Source organism: Eschrichtius robustus, chromosome 11 (assembly GCF_028021215.1).
Source record: "Eschrichtius robustus isolate mEscRob2 chromosome 11, mEscRob2.pri, whole genome shotgun sequence".
Classification (NCBI taxonomy): Eukaryota; Metazoa; Chordata; class Mammalia; order Artiodactyla; family Eschrichtiidae; genus Eschrichtius; species Eschrichtius robustus.
The window spans coordinates 78,185,162-78,200,806 of NC_090834.1; the positions used below are offsets into that span (position 1 = coordinate 78,185,162).

The 15,645-nt window shown below is 38.1% G+C and overlaps 1 protein-coding gene across 4 annotated transcripts in view; it reads left to right on the plus strand.

Annotated features, from left to right (window-relative positions):
• The window catches only part of NELL1 (neural EGFL like 1), an 865,453-nt gene that overhangs the window by 642,641 nt on the left and 207,167 nt on the right, over window positions 1-15,645 (plus strand). For all 4 annotated transcript variants that reach the window (XM_068554539.1, XM_068554541.1, XM_068554540.1 and 1 more), the window contains one exon: window positions 11,265-11,360. In XM_068554539.1, the coding sequence (XP_068410640.1) occupies window positions 11,265-11,360 (96 nt within the window). The remainder of the gene's footprint in view (window positions 1-11,264; window positions 11,361-15,645) is intronic.

The window sequence follows — 15,645 nt, forward strand, 5'->3', positions numbered from 1 at the left end:
TGGGAGCAGCTCCCCAGCTGGGCAGCAAGTTGGACGCCATGAAAACTCCTTTATAACACCCTCAGGAAATAGTAGCCACAACATCTTGCTTACTCTCTTCATAGGCAGCATCATGTGGGCTAACCCACAAAAGCAAGCTCAGCCTGTGTGGGGAACTGTGCCTGGGGGGTAAGGCAGCCAGTGAAAGTGGCAAAGGACAAATCTGGAGAGGAAGGCAATGTATCAGGCTCTGTGCCACTTGCTTTCATGTTTATATTGTCATTTAACTTTGAAACAAATTTGATGAAGAGGTATTTATGTCTTCGTTTCACAAGTGGGCCCACAGAGGCTCAGAGAAGGTGAGTAATTTAGCCAAAGGTCACACAGCTAGTGATTTAATCCGGGTTTCTCTGATTCCAGGGGCTGTGTTCTTTTTACCTGTACCACGCTGCCTATAAATTAGAAATACATTTAGAGGGATTTGAGCTTAAATATTTCAAAAGGAACACTGGCTGAAGAGTGAGGGCAGCTCATGTTGTAGATGAGATATAGCTAAACGTCTAGACAATACAGATAACCAGGCGGTGGTGAAGGCTAGAGGCCCGGTGGGTGTGTATGAACATGAAAGCAGCCATTAATCAGGCAAGCTCGCTTAAGAGGACCCTGGGTTTTGACTTTGAAGGCAGCCAAGGAAAGGTCAAATATATGTTTTGAGTCCACCAGCAAGCAGCACTCTTTGGAATTCCTTTGCATTCTACAACATGATAATTAATAATTCTAACTCTGGATTCATTGGTCGGGACCTTCAAGCATGGAACTGAAAAGTAGTACATTTTCAACAGAATACAAATGTAGCCTGATAGCCCTGTGAATTAGGGTTTCATTTACCCTCGGTTCCCCACGTCAGTGTATCTGTCCTCAAATGGGTTTCCCCACTGTGTATATAAGTATGTAACTAATAATAATAATTAAAATCTTTTGAGTAACTGGGACTAAGTATTTGACCTTTATTCCTCATAACAACCATGTAATGAGGGTGCTATTTTTCTTTCAATTTTGTCGTGAGGGAAATAAAGTTCATTGATATTTCTAGATCAGCCCCAGGTCACACAGCTAGAAAATGGCAGATGTGAGATCAGCACCCGTGGTGCCCATTTCTGAAAGCCTCTCATCTGACAACCTAGGTGTCTGTCTGTGTTAGGCGTTACAGAGTGTGGGTGCGGTGAGCAGTGTTTGCTGCAGGGTCTGATTGCTAAGTTAATTCTTTTTCATTCCTCTATTCTTTTTATGCTTTCATCCTTCCCTCCTCCCTTATTTCTACCTTCTCTCCTTCCCTCCCCACATTCTAAATCCCCAAACTAGTTTTCTCCCATTGGGTAAAGCTGGCATCACTTCTCAGATACCTGATGCTGTTTTAGAATCCCAGAGCCTGGAATTCTTTGTCTCTGCTTCCTAATTAACTTTCTCTTGAGCAAGTCATCTGCTTCTCTCCTCTCAGTTTTCCCATTTACAGAATGAAGGTACCATTACAAATCACCATTCAAGATTCTTATGAAGCACTTTCTAAAACAAAAGCATAAAACTCTTTACAAATCTGAGAAACTGTTCAAGTTCCAAGATGGAGGTGGGAAATGGAAGAGCTCTCTTGAGAAGTTGGGTCCACCCCAATTACCCAGCTTCTGTCACTGCAGCTGGGATCCATATCTCACTCAAGATTTAACATCTAATTCCATGCGGTTATATAAAAATCACATAGTGATTTTTCTTGGGAGAGCTTGCTGGAATTTATTTCTTAAAATCTCTAGACTGGGACCTCCAAGGGTAATAGATGTGTTGGGCTCCAGCATGGCAGTGCAGCAGGGAACCTTCTGACCCTCGCACCCCAGGCTTTCTCCTCAACTGCTTTTCACAGCTATCACTTGCAGGCTCCCATTCCTAATGCTCCTGTAAACGCTGAACACCAAATTTGGAATTGCTTTCAGAGTTTTTGTTGCAAAGATGTAATTTGACTGTTGCCTTAGTTTGTACGTTGTAGGGAGTCCCGAGCTAACTTCCTGAATTGTGCTTTTGGAAATTTGAACACCATCTCTCATTCTATTCCTCTTCTTGGGTTTTTGTCTTCATCCCCTTCATCATTTTCTTTGTTATTGATTCCAGTGCTCAACAAGCTCTCAAACTCTGCCATCGATTTGTGTGTCAGTTAGGGAAGGTAGGCTGCAAAGAGTTTTGATATTTGAAAGAAAATGCTGTACTATATTAATTAACCTAGAGAGAGAGAGATTGACAGATTTAAAAAGAACTAACATTTACTGAGCGCTTACGATGTGTGGACATTATGTCAAGTACTTTATCTGCACTATCTTACTTAAGCCCGGTAATATCAGTATGATGTAGGTTCTCTTAGTGACCAAGTTATACAGGTAAGGAGTATGAATATAAGTTCATTTGTATCTTTTTTTTTTCTTTAAATACAAAGCAAAAGTAGACCTACAGACATAGAGAACAAATTTATGTTACCAAAGGGGAAAGGGGGGGGAGGGATAAATTAAGGGTTTGGGATTAACATATACACATTACTATATATAAAATAGATAAGCAGCAAGGACCTACTGTGTAGCACAGAGAACTGCATTCAATATTTCGTAATGACCTATAAGGGGAAAGAATGTGAAAAAGAATATATATATGTATATACATATATATGTATATAGTTGAATCATTTTACACCTGAAACTAGCACAACATTGTAAATCAACTATACTTCAATAAAAAAATAAAAATTAAAAAGAAAGAAAGAAGTTTGATGCTCAAGGAGATGAAGGAACGTTCCAAAAATAATCACAATGGTAATCATTTTGCAATATATAAACGTATCAAACCAGCATGTTGTACACTTCAAACTTACACAATGTTATATGTCAATTATATCTCCGTAAAGCTAGGAAAAGAAATCAACCAGCTAATAAGGGCTGGAACCATGACTGGAACCCAGGTCTCTCTTTCCAGAGTCATGCTCTTAACCGCTCACTGAGCCATAGGTGGTCCTGAAGACTTACCGAGGCGCCCCGGTTGTTTGGGTGATGTGTCCGAGATTGACCCCACCTCCCAGGGGCACATGGTCGGGGCTGAACATCCCTCATTCCCAAGTTCTTAGTAATTTCCTGTTGAATTGCTCTCCCTTTTATATGATTCTTCCAGTTCTACATTTCAGAGATTTTAAAATCATAAAAACGAATTCATATTCAACATTTTGATTCTGCCTCCCTAAGAAAGAGACCACTCTTGTTCTGAATGAAAGTGAATTGGGGAAAAATAAGATAATATTGGCAGTCCTAAATCCTTCATAAGACCAGTGGGTATCTGGTGAGACAGGCAGAGCGGAAGTGGCCCGTCTGTGAAGTAGCACAAATCCTGCGTTCATAAAATCCCGGCTAATCCCCCCGACTCCTCCTTCCTCACAGCCCCTCTTCCAGGCAGCTGAAGCCTCTTTTAGCTCTACCCAGTCGTGCTCCATGCCTCTATACCTTTGCAGACGCTGTTCCTTCCTCCTGACTTGAACACCCTTGGCCCCAAGCTGCCTGATGGTTTATTATTTATTTTTCTGATTCAGCTGAGGCAGCAGCTCTTCTTTGGAGCCATTCTTGACCTTCCAGGCAGAAACAACCCTTTCCTTCTTTCTACCTCCTCTTGGTTTTGTGTACTGCTGGGATCTGTAAAGCATTATGCGAGCCTCACAATCTGCTCCTTAGGGCCTTTGCACTTGTGGTATCCTCTGCTTGGAACACTCTTTCTCCTCTTTGGGTCTTTTTTCAAATGCCACTGTCTTAGTGCCTTCCGTGATTACCCTGTTCAATTACAACCTTCCCCACTGGCATACTTCATATCCCCCTGGTCTGCTCTATTTTGGGCCGTAACACTTGTCATCATCTCATTTGTGATGTCACTGCCATGTTCATTTTGTTATTCTGTATCTTCCCCCTAGAATATAAACCCATATGTTGACATGTTTTTATCTGTCTGTCTGAGCCCTGGTTCTCAGAATAATCCTTGGTACAGAGGGTACTCAATAAGTATTTATTAATTACTAAATTAAGGGACTGTCTTCTCTCAACTTTCATCATACTGACATTTGGAGCTGGATAATTCTTTGTTGTGAGGCTGCCCTGTGCACGTAGGATGTTTAACAGTATCCCTGATTTCTACCCGCCAGTAGCATTCCTCCAGCTGTAACAACTAAAAATGTCTCCAGAGATTTCCAAATAGCCCCTGGGGGGGATATTGCCCTCAGGGAGAATCGTTGTGTTAGAATCCCAGATCCTGGAAAACAGGGATCATATCTTTTTAGAGTATCTGGTGTCAAGCACACAGTAGATGACTGATAAATTTGTAAAGCTGGAATGATCTGACTTGATCAAATGTTTATCTCAAATTTCACGATATAGTTAGTTTGTACACAAGACTGTCTTCTCAAACTTTTTATTTTCCTATATAATTAAATTACTCTACCAAGAAATATGGGTTCAGTGTCGCCAGAGTTCAGGATGATATAGAGGAAGGCAGAGTTGCAATAAACATGACCATGGCCCTTGAGAATCTCATAGTCCAGTTATAGAAACACATATATAGCACCCCCCAAATGCAGAAGGATGCATTATCTCTCCCTTCAAGCTATGCCACTCCTGTCTAGTTCATATTCTCTAACAGATTTTCTATAAAGGCCTAGTGAGCAAATACTTCAACTTTGCAGGCCGTATGATCTCAGTTGTAACTACATCCATAGAAAATAACACTTGTAGACATTTTCTTATCTTTTCAGTCTTTCTAGAGCTAAAACCAACATCTCAATGTGAAGATTTCAAGGTTAATCTAAAAGCGACTCTATGCCCACATGCTATCACAAAATGCTATGGACTAGAAAAATGTGACTATCACCAAGAATGTATGAAACAAGTACATGGTTTAAACTGCAGTTTTAGTGGGTTGGGAAAGCAAGTCATTGATTCATAGCTGCATTTATAAATTACATACAACAGAATATAATACAATACCATATATGGAAGGCAATACAATACAGTATAATGCAAGGCAATATGATAGAAAATATCAGAATGCATTACACATACTAAGAGTACATTTTATATTTCTGGTTGTCTATGTGTGTACGTATGGGGTTTCTGATGTAAAACTTATTTCTAACTATATAGTGTACTAAAAAAGACCAGCAAAGCACTGTTTTAAACCAACTAGAATAATGGATAGAAAAATGGAAAAGTCTATATGCAGATACCCAGGCAAGACACTATTGTACCTTAAGGTAAGTAACAAATCTGGGAAGTGGATGAGAGACGGGTTGACGGAGAGGATGGCTCACAGATTGTAAAACGCTCCTGCTTCCCCACATGGCTTACTGTGTTCTGTTCTAATGTTCAGTCCCTAACCTTGATGTGAGTTAACAACACCTGTTCATTTTCTTCATTTATTTGTTACCTTTCTGCAGGACAAAACCATGACCTGAACTGTCTCTTTTCCTGTGCTTCTCCCCCTGGCAAAAATCCCATTCCTTCTTCCAGGCCCAGCTCAAATGCCAGCTCTGTTGCAAAGCTTTGCCCGGGTGCACCAGGCACAGTTAATCACGTTCTTCTCCACGTTCTCTCAGTACTTTATTCATACTGCTACAGGGGCATAGATCACATTTGAATGTGCTTGGTTTTATATGTGCCATTCTCTGCTACTCGATTGTGAGCTTCTTGGGCGTGGAGACAATTTTCATGTCTCCTTTTAGACTTCTCAGCACTCAGCACATTATCTACACATAGTAGGTGGCTAATCCCTAAATGGAGACTGCTGAGTGATGTTGTTAGGACTCTGAGCTTGAAACTCAGGATGCCACTTAGTAGTGGTGCGACCTTTGATAACTTACTTTACTTCTCTAAGCTCGCTTTCTCATCGGAAAAGGAGAATAGCGTGAGAAACGCACAGCATTGCTGTAAAGATGAAATGGAATATTAGGTCTATAAGGTACTTAATGGGTCTTCAATAAATGGAATTTACTGTCACTATTGTTGTCATTATTATTAATACTGTTGAAAAGAAGAGTGCAAAAGGCTAGCAGAGCCGCAGATACAAACACAAATAGTGAGTGATAGGAGTGAAGGTGATTTAGGGGCCAATAATTAAATATTAAGTCATGCAGTATATTGTGTGCTTGAGACCAGAATGATATGAAAAGTGAGAATTGCAGACATCTGGATGTTTGGTTTCATATATCAGAATAGCTATCTGGATGGTTTTCACTCTTACCTGTATATGTTACACTCTTGGGGGGAGACTTTGGGAGGATGCAAAAAGGGATTAAAATAACCTAATTTTACTCATGGAGGTACCCCATAGACTTAATTGTGTAAAGTCGGAGTGGAGTTTGTCACCTGCAACACTACTGATGTTCTGGGCCAGGTACTTTTTTTGCTACGCAAGGTTGACTTGTACATTGTAGGATATTTAGCAACATCTCTGTCCTCTACCCGCCAAATGCCAGTAGCACCCTGACCCTACCTGCCATCTTGTAACAACCAAAATGTTTGAGGGGATCTTTGATAAATATTATGTTTTGAACAAGGTGAGGAATAAACCAAAAAGCAGGCATGGTGGAGGGGGGGTGACCTCACCTTTATTATTGACAGAGCTGGATTGGAGAACATGCGTTTAAGTCTGTAAGTCAAGCTGGTTTGCTAAGAATAAACACAGGATAAGACCAGCTTACCCACTGAATCCCAGGGAGAAAGGCATCATCAGGGAAGTAAGGAAAATTGATACCATTTGAAGGCATCTCACTCCCAAGAGAGAAGCGAGGTAGGCATGGAGTTTTACTGAGCATGACCAGATGTTAAATATTTTCTCCCCCCTTTGGAATTTAGGTGCATATAATCAAATTAATTATAATCTTTGGTTTAGGACACCTTGTAACCATTGGTCCATGGTGGCCAGCTTTTATTTATTTTGATATCTTGATAGTTATTTTTAATAATGAGATTCACACCTACTAACTCACTGTCCGAAATAAAACTAGAAATGTAAATATTACTCACTCCTAATGATAGTTTTTCTCAGCCCATTCTCCTGTTTCTCCCACCCAAGGAACATCATCCTGATATATATTGTTTCCAAATTTACCAATAGAATAAATCTCTCTACCTCCCTAGGGACAGAATGAGCAAAGCTGGCAAGGAGAGGGCAGAAATGAGCTTAAGGAAAATGCTTTCTCAAGGAAACCAGGAGGGAGGGGAAAGGGTTTACTTCTACCAGATGGTGTTGAAACTTGTATGTTTCCTTAATTTTTCAGAATACAGGGTGTCCCTAGGAACTAAATATATGCCAGTTATACTTTAAGAGGATCATACCAAGTGTTTAGAACTTGGAGGGCTATTACTTTTTTTTTATTAGTGTAAAACTATTTTTGTCAAATTGAGCACATGGTGATAATACTGGGCATCCACAAACCTGGCATCTGCAAACCCACTTTCTCATTCTGTTCCCCTTAAAGTCCAAGATTTGTTTCACACGCTAAGAATTTTTTAAATATAAAAAGTAGTCTTTCTTTGGATAAACTCCCTCAGTTTTGAATTTTTTAATTTATTTTATTGCACAGTAGGAAGAGTCCTTTCAAAAATAGAATCATACCATTTTAGAGTTGATCTGATCCAATATCTCCCCCAGGGTAGCAGTTAATAACAAATGACATTATAATGACAGAGTCAAGTTTGTAATCTCACTGAATATCTGCGGTCTACAAACCATACTTTGGAATCTAGAAAGTGGTCGACAAAGGAGTGACACACCCATGATGCCTGAGTTTTTCTGAGTTTGCAAAGGAGCTATGATTCCAAGTCCCATGGCAAACCACATGATACTACTGGGTCACCAAGTCAAGGAAGGAGTGACAATTAGCCCTTACTAAAGAATAAGTGCCATAGCACGGGGATCTTTTCACTGCTGCATCTCCAGAATCTAGATGAGGAACTGGTGCGTTATAGTACTGGTATTTGGAAAAGCAAAGGCCTGGTGGTAAGTTAAGATAGTCACATCCAGTTCTTAAGCTTATTCCACTTGCAGTGCCCTGTGCTGGGTGGTTTACGTTGGTAGTTTAATTTAACCCGCACAGCATGGTGTTTTCATTATTATCATTATTGCTTTGCTCTTGAGAGAACTGAGGTCCAGAGGAGTGAAATTATTTGCTTAGGTGACACAGCTAATAAATACAGAGCAAGGATTTGGACCATGTGATTTCTACCATCCTGTCTTCTCATAAGCTAGAAAGAGGTATAGTAGGTGACCTGGCTTCTTGTTTTGGTTATGCCATCAACTAAGTAATGCTGTGCAAATTATAGGTCCTATGAGTACCAGAAGAAATGCTAGGTTCATAGTTGATCCAGAAGGGCCTATCCAGATATACAGAATCTGTGCACAATTTTTAGACTAGGATACAATAGTGTGTTTTGATGTTGTATGAGGTTTCAAAGAAAACTTGCACTGATCTTGATTTCTCCAGAGTAGCTTAAGTTTTGGATGACATGCTCCTTTTTAATTTGCTTTTGTGTTTTTTGAAATTTTTGGCATATTACCTAAGGTTCAGGTAGGCAGTGAATTTCTTCTTTATTCCAGATAAGTTCCAATCAAAGCAGCATGTGCAATTGGGTGAAATGTGACTAAAAATGGACAAAAAATGGAGTTTAGGTAATAGGTGCATGAACTTGCACAACTCCCTACACCCCTTGTTCAATGCAATGTGTGCAATTTGGGAGATATTTTTTTCTTCCAATTTGTAGTCAGTTCCCTTAGCCCTTATGGGACTATTCAAAAAGGGGATAAACCTGCCTATGCGAATGCCAGATTGCAGGTGAATCTGCACTGTATCTTATAAAGAGGAGGTAAGACTTTGAAGCCAAAGAAGTCTTTGTTTGAATCTTGGCTCTGCTGCTTATCATCTGTGCAGCTTACAGGGGGCACTGGATTTCTGAGTCCCCATTTCACCATTTTTATTTGGAAACAGTAACACCTATCTGATATTTGATGATAAGGGCTACTACTACTAATCTTTTGAGAAACTGAATCAAGCACAAAGAACAAGGGTTGCCTTAAACCCATCCTGGTGAAGCTGAACACCTTATAGGATGGGTTTATGCTGTCTGCGTATTAGACAATTTGTACAAGTTTCACAGTCATAACCAATTAATTTTATTTATGAAACACTTAACACTACGTGCCAAACACTATTTTAAGTCCCTTACAAATATTGACTCATTTTATCCTTATGGCACCCTATTTATTCTCTCTGCACATTTTTAGAACATCACAAACATATGCTCTCTTCACAAAATCTATTATCATTTCTGTTTAAGAGGTAAGTAAATCAAGAGCACACATGTATTATAAAACAGCACCAAGTCTCCTAACCATGTCTGCTGATGTGTGTGTGTGTGCACGCACACACGCACATGTGTGTACACAGATCTGGATCAAGTGCTGTTTGTGCCACAAAGAAACCCAGACTGAGCTTCCTGCTTCCAAGCCCCTGCCTTCTTTGGGTGCCGCTTGAAACTTTTCTTTACCAGATTTCCATCTGTCATTTTTAGCTTGCAAAAAATCTTTCTTGTTCTGTTATTAGCTTTGATGTAGAGCTCTACTCTAAATATCTTACTTGAAATGTATGTCACCAGAGCCCACAATGTGTGATTTGGGGGGACAAGAGATTTCACATACATTTGTATACATATATTTATATGTATTTGGTTTCTGATGAACATACCAAGGCAGATATTGTCTAAACCTTTTTTTTCTTAGTCTCAGGGTACTGAGATGCTGGAAATAGGAAATGGTATTCGAATACCAAGATATACACTATATATCCTCTGGCAGAAACAGAGGAGCTCACAATTAATTGCTAAACTACAGAATGTTAAATTTTCCAAGAGACATCAAATGATGTGGAAAATGACAATATTGTGAGAAGTTCTATTTACTTGAACTAGCATTCAACTATCTAAAGACATAATGGAGCTGTTTAAAGTTAGACCCATATTATTTATGTGATGATGGCAAAACATAACCATGACATTTTTCCAGGGTGACATTTTCCAACTGCAATTAAAAATCAAAACATTTGCTCACCGAGCTCTCATGTGAATAAAAGAAATTCTGCGTTAACAAGTTGCAGTCATCTTCATTAATGAGAAATTTTGCAGGTTAAGAACACAAAATTATTGGTTATCCAGCAGGGTTTGATAATAACTTATTCAGATGGAAGTATTGCACAGTTGTAAGAACAAGTGTTTTCCTGTCAGAACAACCTGCAGAATATAGACTAATTCATTCAGCAAATATTTTTTGAGCATCTACTGTGGCCTCAGATTCTGAGACTATGGTACCACGGGGAGCAAAAATAATCATAGTACTTGCCTTGATAGGTCTTTCAGTCCAATGGATGGAAGAGGAGATGGTAATCAATTATGCATAAATGAACATTTATATTTAAAACTGCAAAGGAAAGGGGCATGGAAATATGCTCTGCTAGTGTGTAATAAGGGGAACTAATCCAAGGCTAGCAGGGTTGTGCTGAAATGGCCTTAGGATGACTTTGCAATGTTTATCAAAAAGCTTTATCAAGTCTATACCCCTTGAAATAGGATTTTTACACTGAGGCACTTTCCCTAAAGGAATAATTTGAGATGTGTTAAGCATTTTTTCTATAAGGACAAGGCATTGTTTTTATTATAGAAATGTTGGAGGCATCTTAAATATTCAAAAGTAAGCACTTAGTTAAATTTATTATGTCCTTAAAAATTGCTTTGACTACCAAAAATCTTTTAAAAAAATGTAAAAATGTTTTTATTGTAATAAAAATGCTTAGTAAGAAAGAGTATCTACAAAACAGTGAGTATTTTAAATGCCTTTGCCTTTATCCTAACCCTGTCCTTTCTAGTTCCTCAATTGATTCTTCGATTTCAAGTATATCAATAATCATACTAATAGCAACTGTAAGAGTTCTTCATACTAGCTACCATTTAGCACCAAATACTTTATATCCATTACTTCAATTGTTCTGATGTAAACCAGTGAAATAGGTATTATTTCATTTATTTCTTTTTGTATACCGTGACTTTTAAATATGTCAACATAGATAGGTATTCCCTGTGCAACAATGAAAGAATTGTTTCAATGCCCATGCTACTTTCCATGAATTTCCTTATTGCCATTTTATCTAAGAGAAATCCCTTCTCTTTTCGTGACAGCATTCTGCGAAGAGGGCTGCAGGTATGGTGGAACGTGCTTGGCTCCTAACAAATGTGTCTGTCCTTCTGGATTCACAGGAAGCCACTGCGAGAAAGGTAACCTCGTCTGGTGTGTGTGTGTGTGTGTGTGTGTGTGTGTGTGTGTGTGTGTGTGTGTGTGTGTGTGTGTGTGTGTGTGTGTGTGTGTGTGTGTGTTGGTGTTAGAGAGAGAGAGAGAGAGAGAGAGAGAGAGAGACTAGGCTTCAGAGAGAATGGAGGCTCTTTCTCTGGAGCTATAGTACTGCGGGTTGACTTAATACATTATGTCTTGATGGTGGATGTGGTTCTCCTCAAATTGGGTACCTTTTGATTACTGTGTAATAGGCGTCCTCCTTCTGAAAACAGAGCTTCATTTGCCCTCCCTCCACCGTGTCTAATTTAGCAAGGTCGAGTCTTCTCTCTGCCTCCGTTTGCAGTGTGCATTTTTAGTGCTAATTAGAGATAAAGCCTGACAAACTGACCTGCTCCACTTAATCCTCTATTGGGGAGCGTCACAGGCAAACACTGGAGTTATAACAATCTGCTGCATCCACGGAATCTAAATTAGAACCGCATGCTCCTTGTGTAAAAGCACATTAAATAACCCCAGCAGCAGGTTTATCGGTGTGCTTGGGATTTTATTATAATATTGGTTTATTAGGAACATTATCATTCATGGACCTGATAATATAAGCCAGTTAGTATTGGTAAGATTCCATTACGTACAGCTTTCTATTTGCAGTAAATGTAGTGTCTACACTGGGCACTCTTTGGTGAAATCTAGCTCTTTTATTAATTGGAGAAGTCCTCCTACCTGTGTGTGAATGAAACTGACATTCAGTGCCAAAGTGGCAGTGTATGTATCAGTGCAAACAAGAGGTGTATGCCATGTAAAACTGAGTATTTCATTGTATTTTCCCATGAGTTTCATTAGGTTAAAATCACAGTATTATGTGTTTCTGGGTCTGGCATGTCACACTTGACACATCTCATAGTAGAGCATAGCAAAATGGAAATATGATGCTTTAGTCCTTACCCCTATTATTAGATGAGGGGGAGCATGTTTTCATCTAATGCCGAAGATCTAAGCAAAGCTCTTGCTTCCTTGCCTTCACGTTAAAGGTTTCTGAATTTAAATAATAAATTTTTTAAATGAGCCTGTTTATTATACCCCACCTTGTTTGACATAGTACATGGCACTGCCTGTGTATTTATAAGACAGCCTGATCCTTTTAAGAACATGTCAAAATTTAACTACATAAATTATTCAACAAGGAAATCAACAAAGAGCATCATTGTTTCCATATTTTGTGATATTATCAACAAATCAGATCACATTTATTAAATAATAATTACTTGGTTTGTCTTTAAAAAAAAAAAAAAACATATAAAGAGCCAAGTTCCGTCTCTGAGCAGCGTGAGAGAATTATCACATGGAACTGAAGGATTCTTGTCAAAAGCAAAGTAACTTAGCGCACATAACCGTATTGCAGTACATTTGATTTTAATTAGGTTTTCTAAAATGAAAAAAAAAAAATCTAAAGGTTTCTCATTATTTCCTCCAAAACTGCTGTGTTTCCCTAAAATTAGAATACAGGAATTAATGGAGACAGAATGGTGATGATGATATTGCTGATGATGAGGGATTCTAATATTACTAATGATATACCATTTATCATGTACTAATTATGCATGAGAACTTTTAAATGATTATTTTAATATTAAGAACAAACAGAAGAGATAGATATTATTACGCTCATTTTATAGATGGCAGACTAAAGCTTGGGTAGATTAAGTAAATTCTGCAATGCTACAGAGCCAGTATTAGAACTGAGAATAAAACTCAACTTGTATTCCACAAACTACATTTTAAACCCTTGCATGTGTTTCAAAGGGATAATGATGAACTTCCTGTAAAATCTGGGCTCCTGGTGAATCAGAATATCTGGGGGAGAGTCCGTGAGCCTGCACTTTCACCAAGCACCTCGGGTTGCTTGTTATAAACCAGTCATTTTTATATTGTCATAGTGATATTTAACCAGAGCATCTACTGTAAAGTTCTTACTCTTTTTTGCATCGTAAAGAATTGGAGGAGAGCATTGATCTTAGACCAGGGCCTGAGTCAGTGGCAGCCCAGGAAGAATTAGTTTTGGTTTCTGGTGGCTTGCTGATTTGACCTCTTTCCTTTGCTCTGCTCAATAAGTGGCTGATTGAATCGGTGCTTACATTCTGGTCCATAATGTGGAACAGGAAAAAGAGAGATAAAGGAGAAAATCAAGACCAGAGGCAAAAGTAAGACAGACATTGGCAGGTCATTGGTTCCTAGATAAATATTAAAGCGGAGATTGAGAATTACTTACTCTTGAAAACTTATACAGTTGCTATCAGGTAAAAAAAAAAAAAAAAAGAAAAAAGAATAAAATAAGGTTTCTCTGTATGTGATGTTGTCCTCCGTTTGTAGCAAAACCATTCCATTTAATATTGGCCAATATTCTAATTCTATGAGATTTTTTTATGGATAGTGTAAAGTACATGTATTTCCAATCGCTTGTGTGCAAGGGATCTAGGTGAGTTATAGGACGAACACTAAAAACCTGTGTCATATCTTGTCAGAATTATTTTGTCGTGCTCACTGTTAGCAATAAACATTAAGTAGTTCCACTTGACATTGAATAGCAATGCTAGATGCCTTGAGACACAAGGTGTAAAGGAGAAATACAAATGCACTGTGAATGTCTAACGGCATGGTTACATGAAAAGTTTTATTTGGTTTGTTTTAATTTTAGGACCAATTAAATGGTCCCATTTGAGCTATATAGAATCCACTTAAATTTAGTTTTAAAAATGTTTCTTTTGTCCCCGACCCCTGCCCCCCATTACTAGTTTTATTCATGGCTTGTGATAGCCTTTCAGAATGCAAGTATATTCAGCTAAGTCACTGAAAAAGAAAATGCCTATCTGAAATATAATGAAGTTGAAAATTCCACTCACGTTTGATGTGTAACACAGAGATGAACAACTCTGCATTTATTTTATATTGATAAGATTTTAGTAAATGTACACTTTTCACAACCCCACTCAAGATAAGCAAACATTTTACCTCCCTTGGTTTCTGGACGACGTATTATGTTGGCTCTTCTCTTACCCTTTGTTCCTTCTCTGTGCCCTTAGCTTTGATTTGGTTTCACATCTAACATGGAGATGTGTAAAGAGAGAGGTGAGTGAAGAGCCAGTTAGAAGAGTAGGTGTGTTACTCTTAGGATAGAAAAGGTCCGCCAGTGAAATCTCTTTGTAATCCTAGAGAGCTAAAAGGATATCATGCCACACTGATGTAGAGGAGCCAAATACGAAACAAAATGAAACGATAGGAGTCGTCCTAGAGACTTTTCTAATATAAAATCAAAGAGTTACACTAAATCCAGAGATATGTTACCATAAAATAGCATAGTATCATCCTCTAAGAAGTGAATGTTTTCTACTTAGCATTAAGCAAATTTGCAAGCAACAAGTGAGATTAAATATAAGGTAGCAAGCTTGTCTAATGAAGGGTTTCTTAACCTTGGCACTATTGACATTTTGGACAGATAATTCTTTGTTGCAGAGGGCTGTCCTGTGCACTGTAGGATGTTTAACAGCATTTTAAGCAGGCTTTTTAAAATTTATATATCTATCTGTCTAATAATATTAAAATATAAATATATAATATTTATATAAATATTTATATTTCTAAATATAAAATATAAGCATTTTTTAGGAGACAGAAAATCATTTTTAAAGCATCTCTTCAGGAGTTCTAGAAGTACTTTGGGTTTACCGTAATTAGAACATTCTTTCTTTGTTAAAGTATAGTTGACTTAACAATATTATATTAGCTTCAGGTGTGCAACCTAGTAGTTTGACATATTTATAGACTATACTCCATACAAAGTTATTATAAAATATTGACTATATTCCCTGTGTTGTACGTTATGTTTTCGTAACTTATTTATTTTATATCTAGTGGTTTGTACCTCTAAATCCCCTTCACCCATCTTGCCCCTCCCCCAGCCCTCTCCCCTTGGGGATCCACTGGTTTGTTCTCTGTACCTGTGAGGCTGTTTCTATTTCTGGGTAATCAATAAATAGCAAAAAAGTTGAACAGCATTGTCCATTCACAGTATAATTTCTAGTTATTTTTTTCTATTTTGCTTATCCGAAATTTCTAATTTTTCTACAATAAATATAAATTATGTTTGTAATACGAAATGATTTTTTAAAAGCTTAACATAAAGAGAATTTAAAATCCATGAAAAGGACTTCATTTTTCTCAGTGACTGGGGGCCTTTTAACCTTTCCTAAAGGGAAACGACTTTTTGCAGGATAA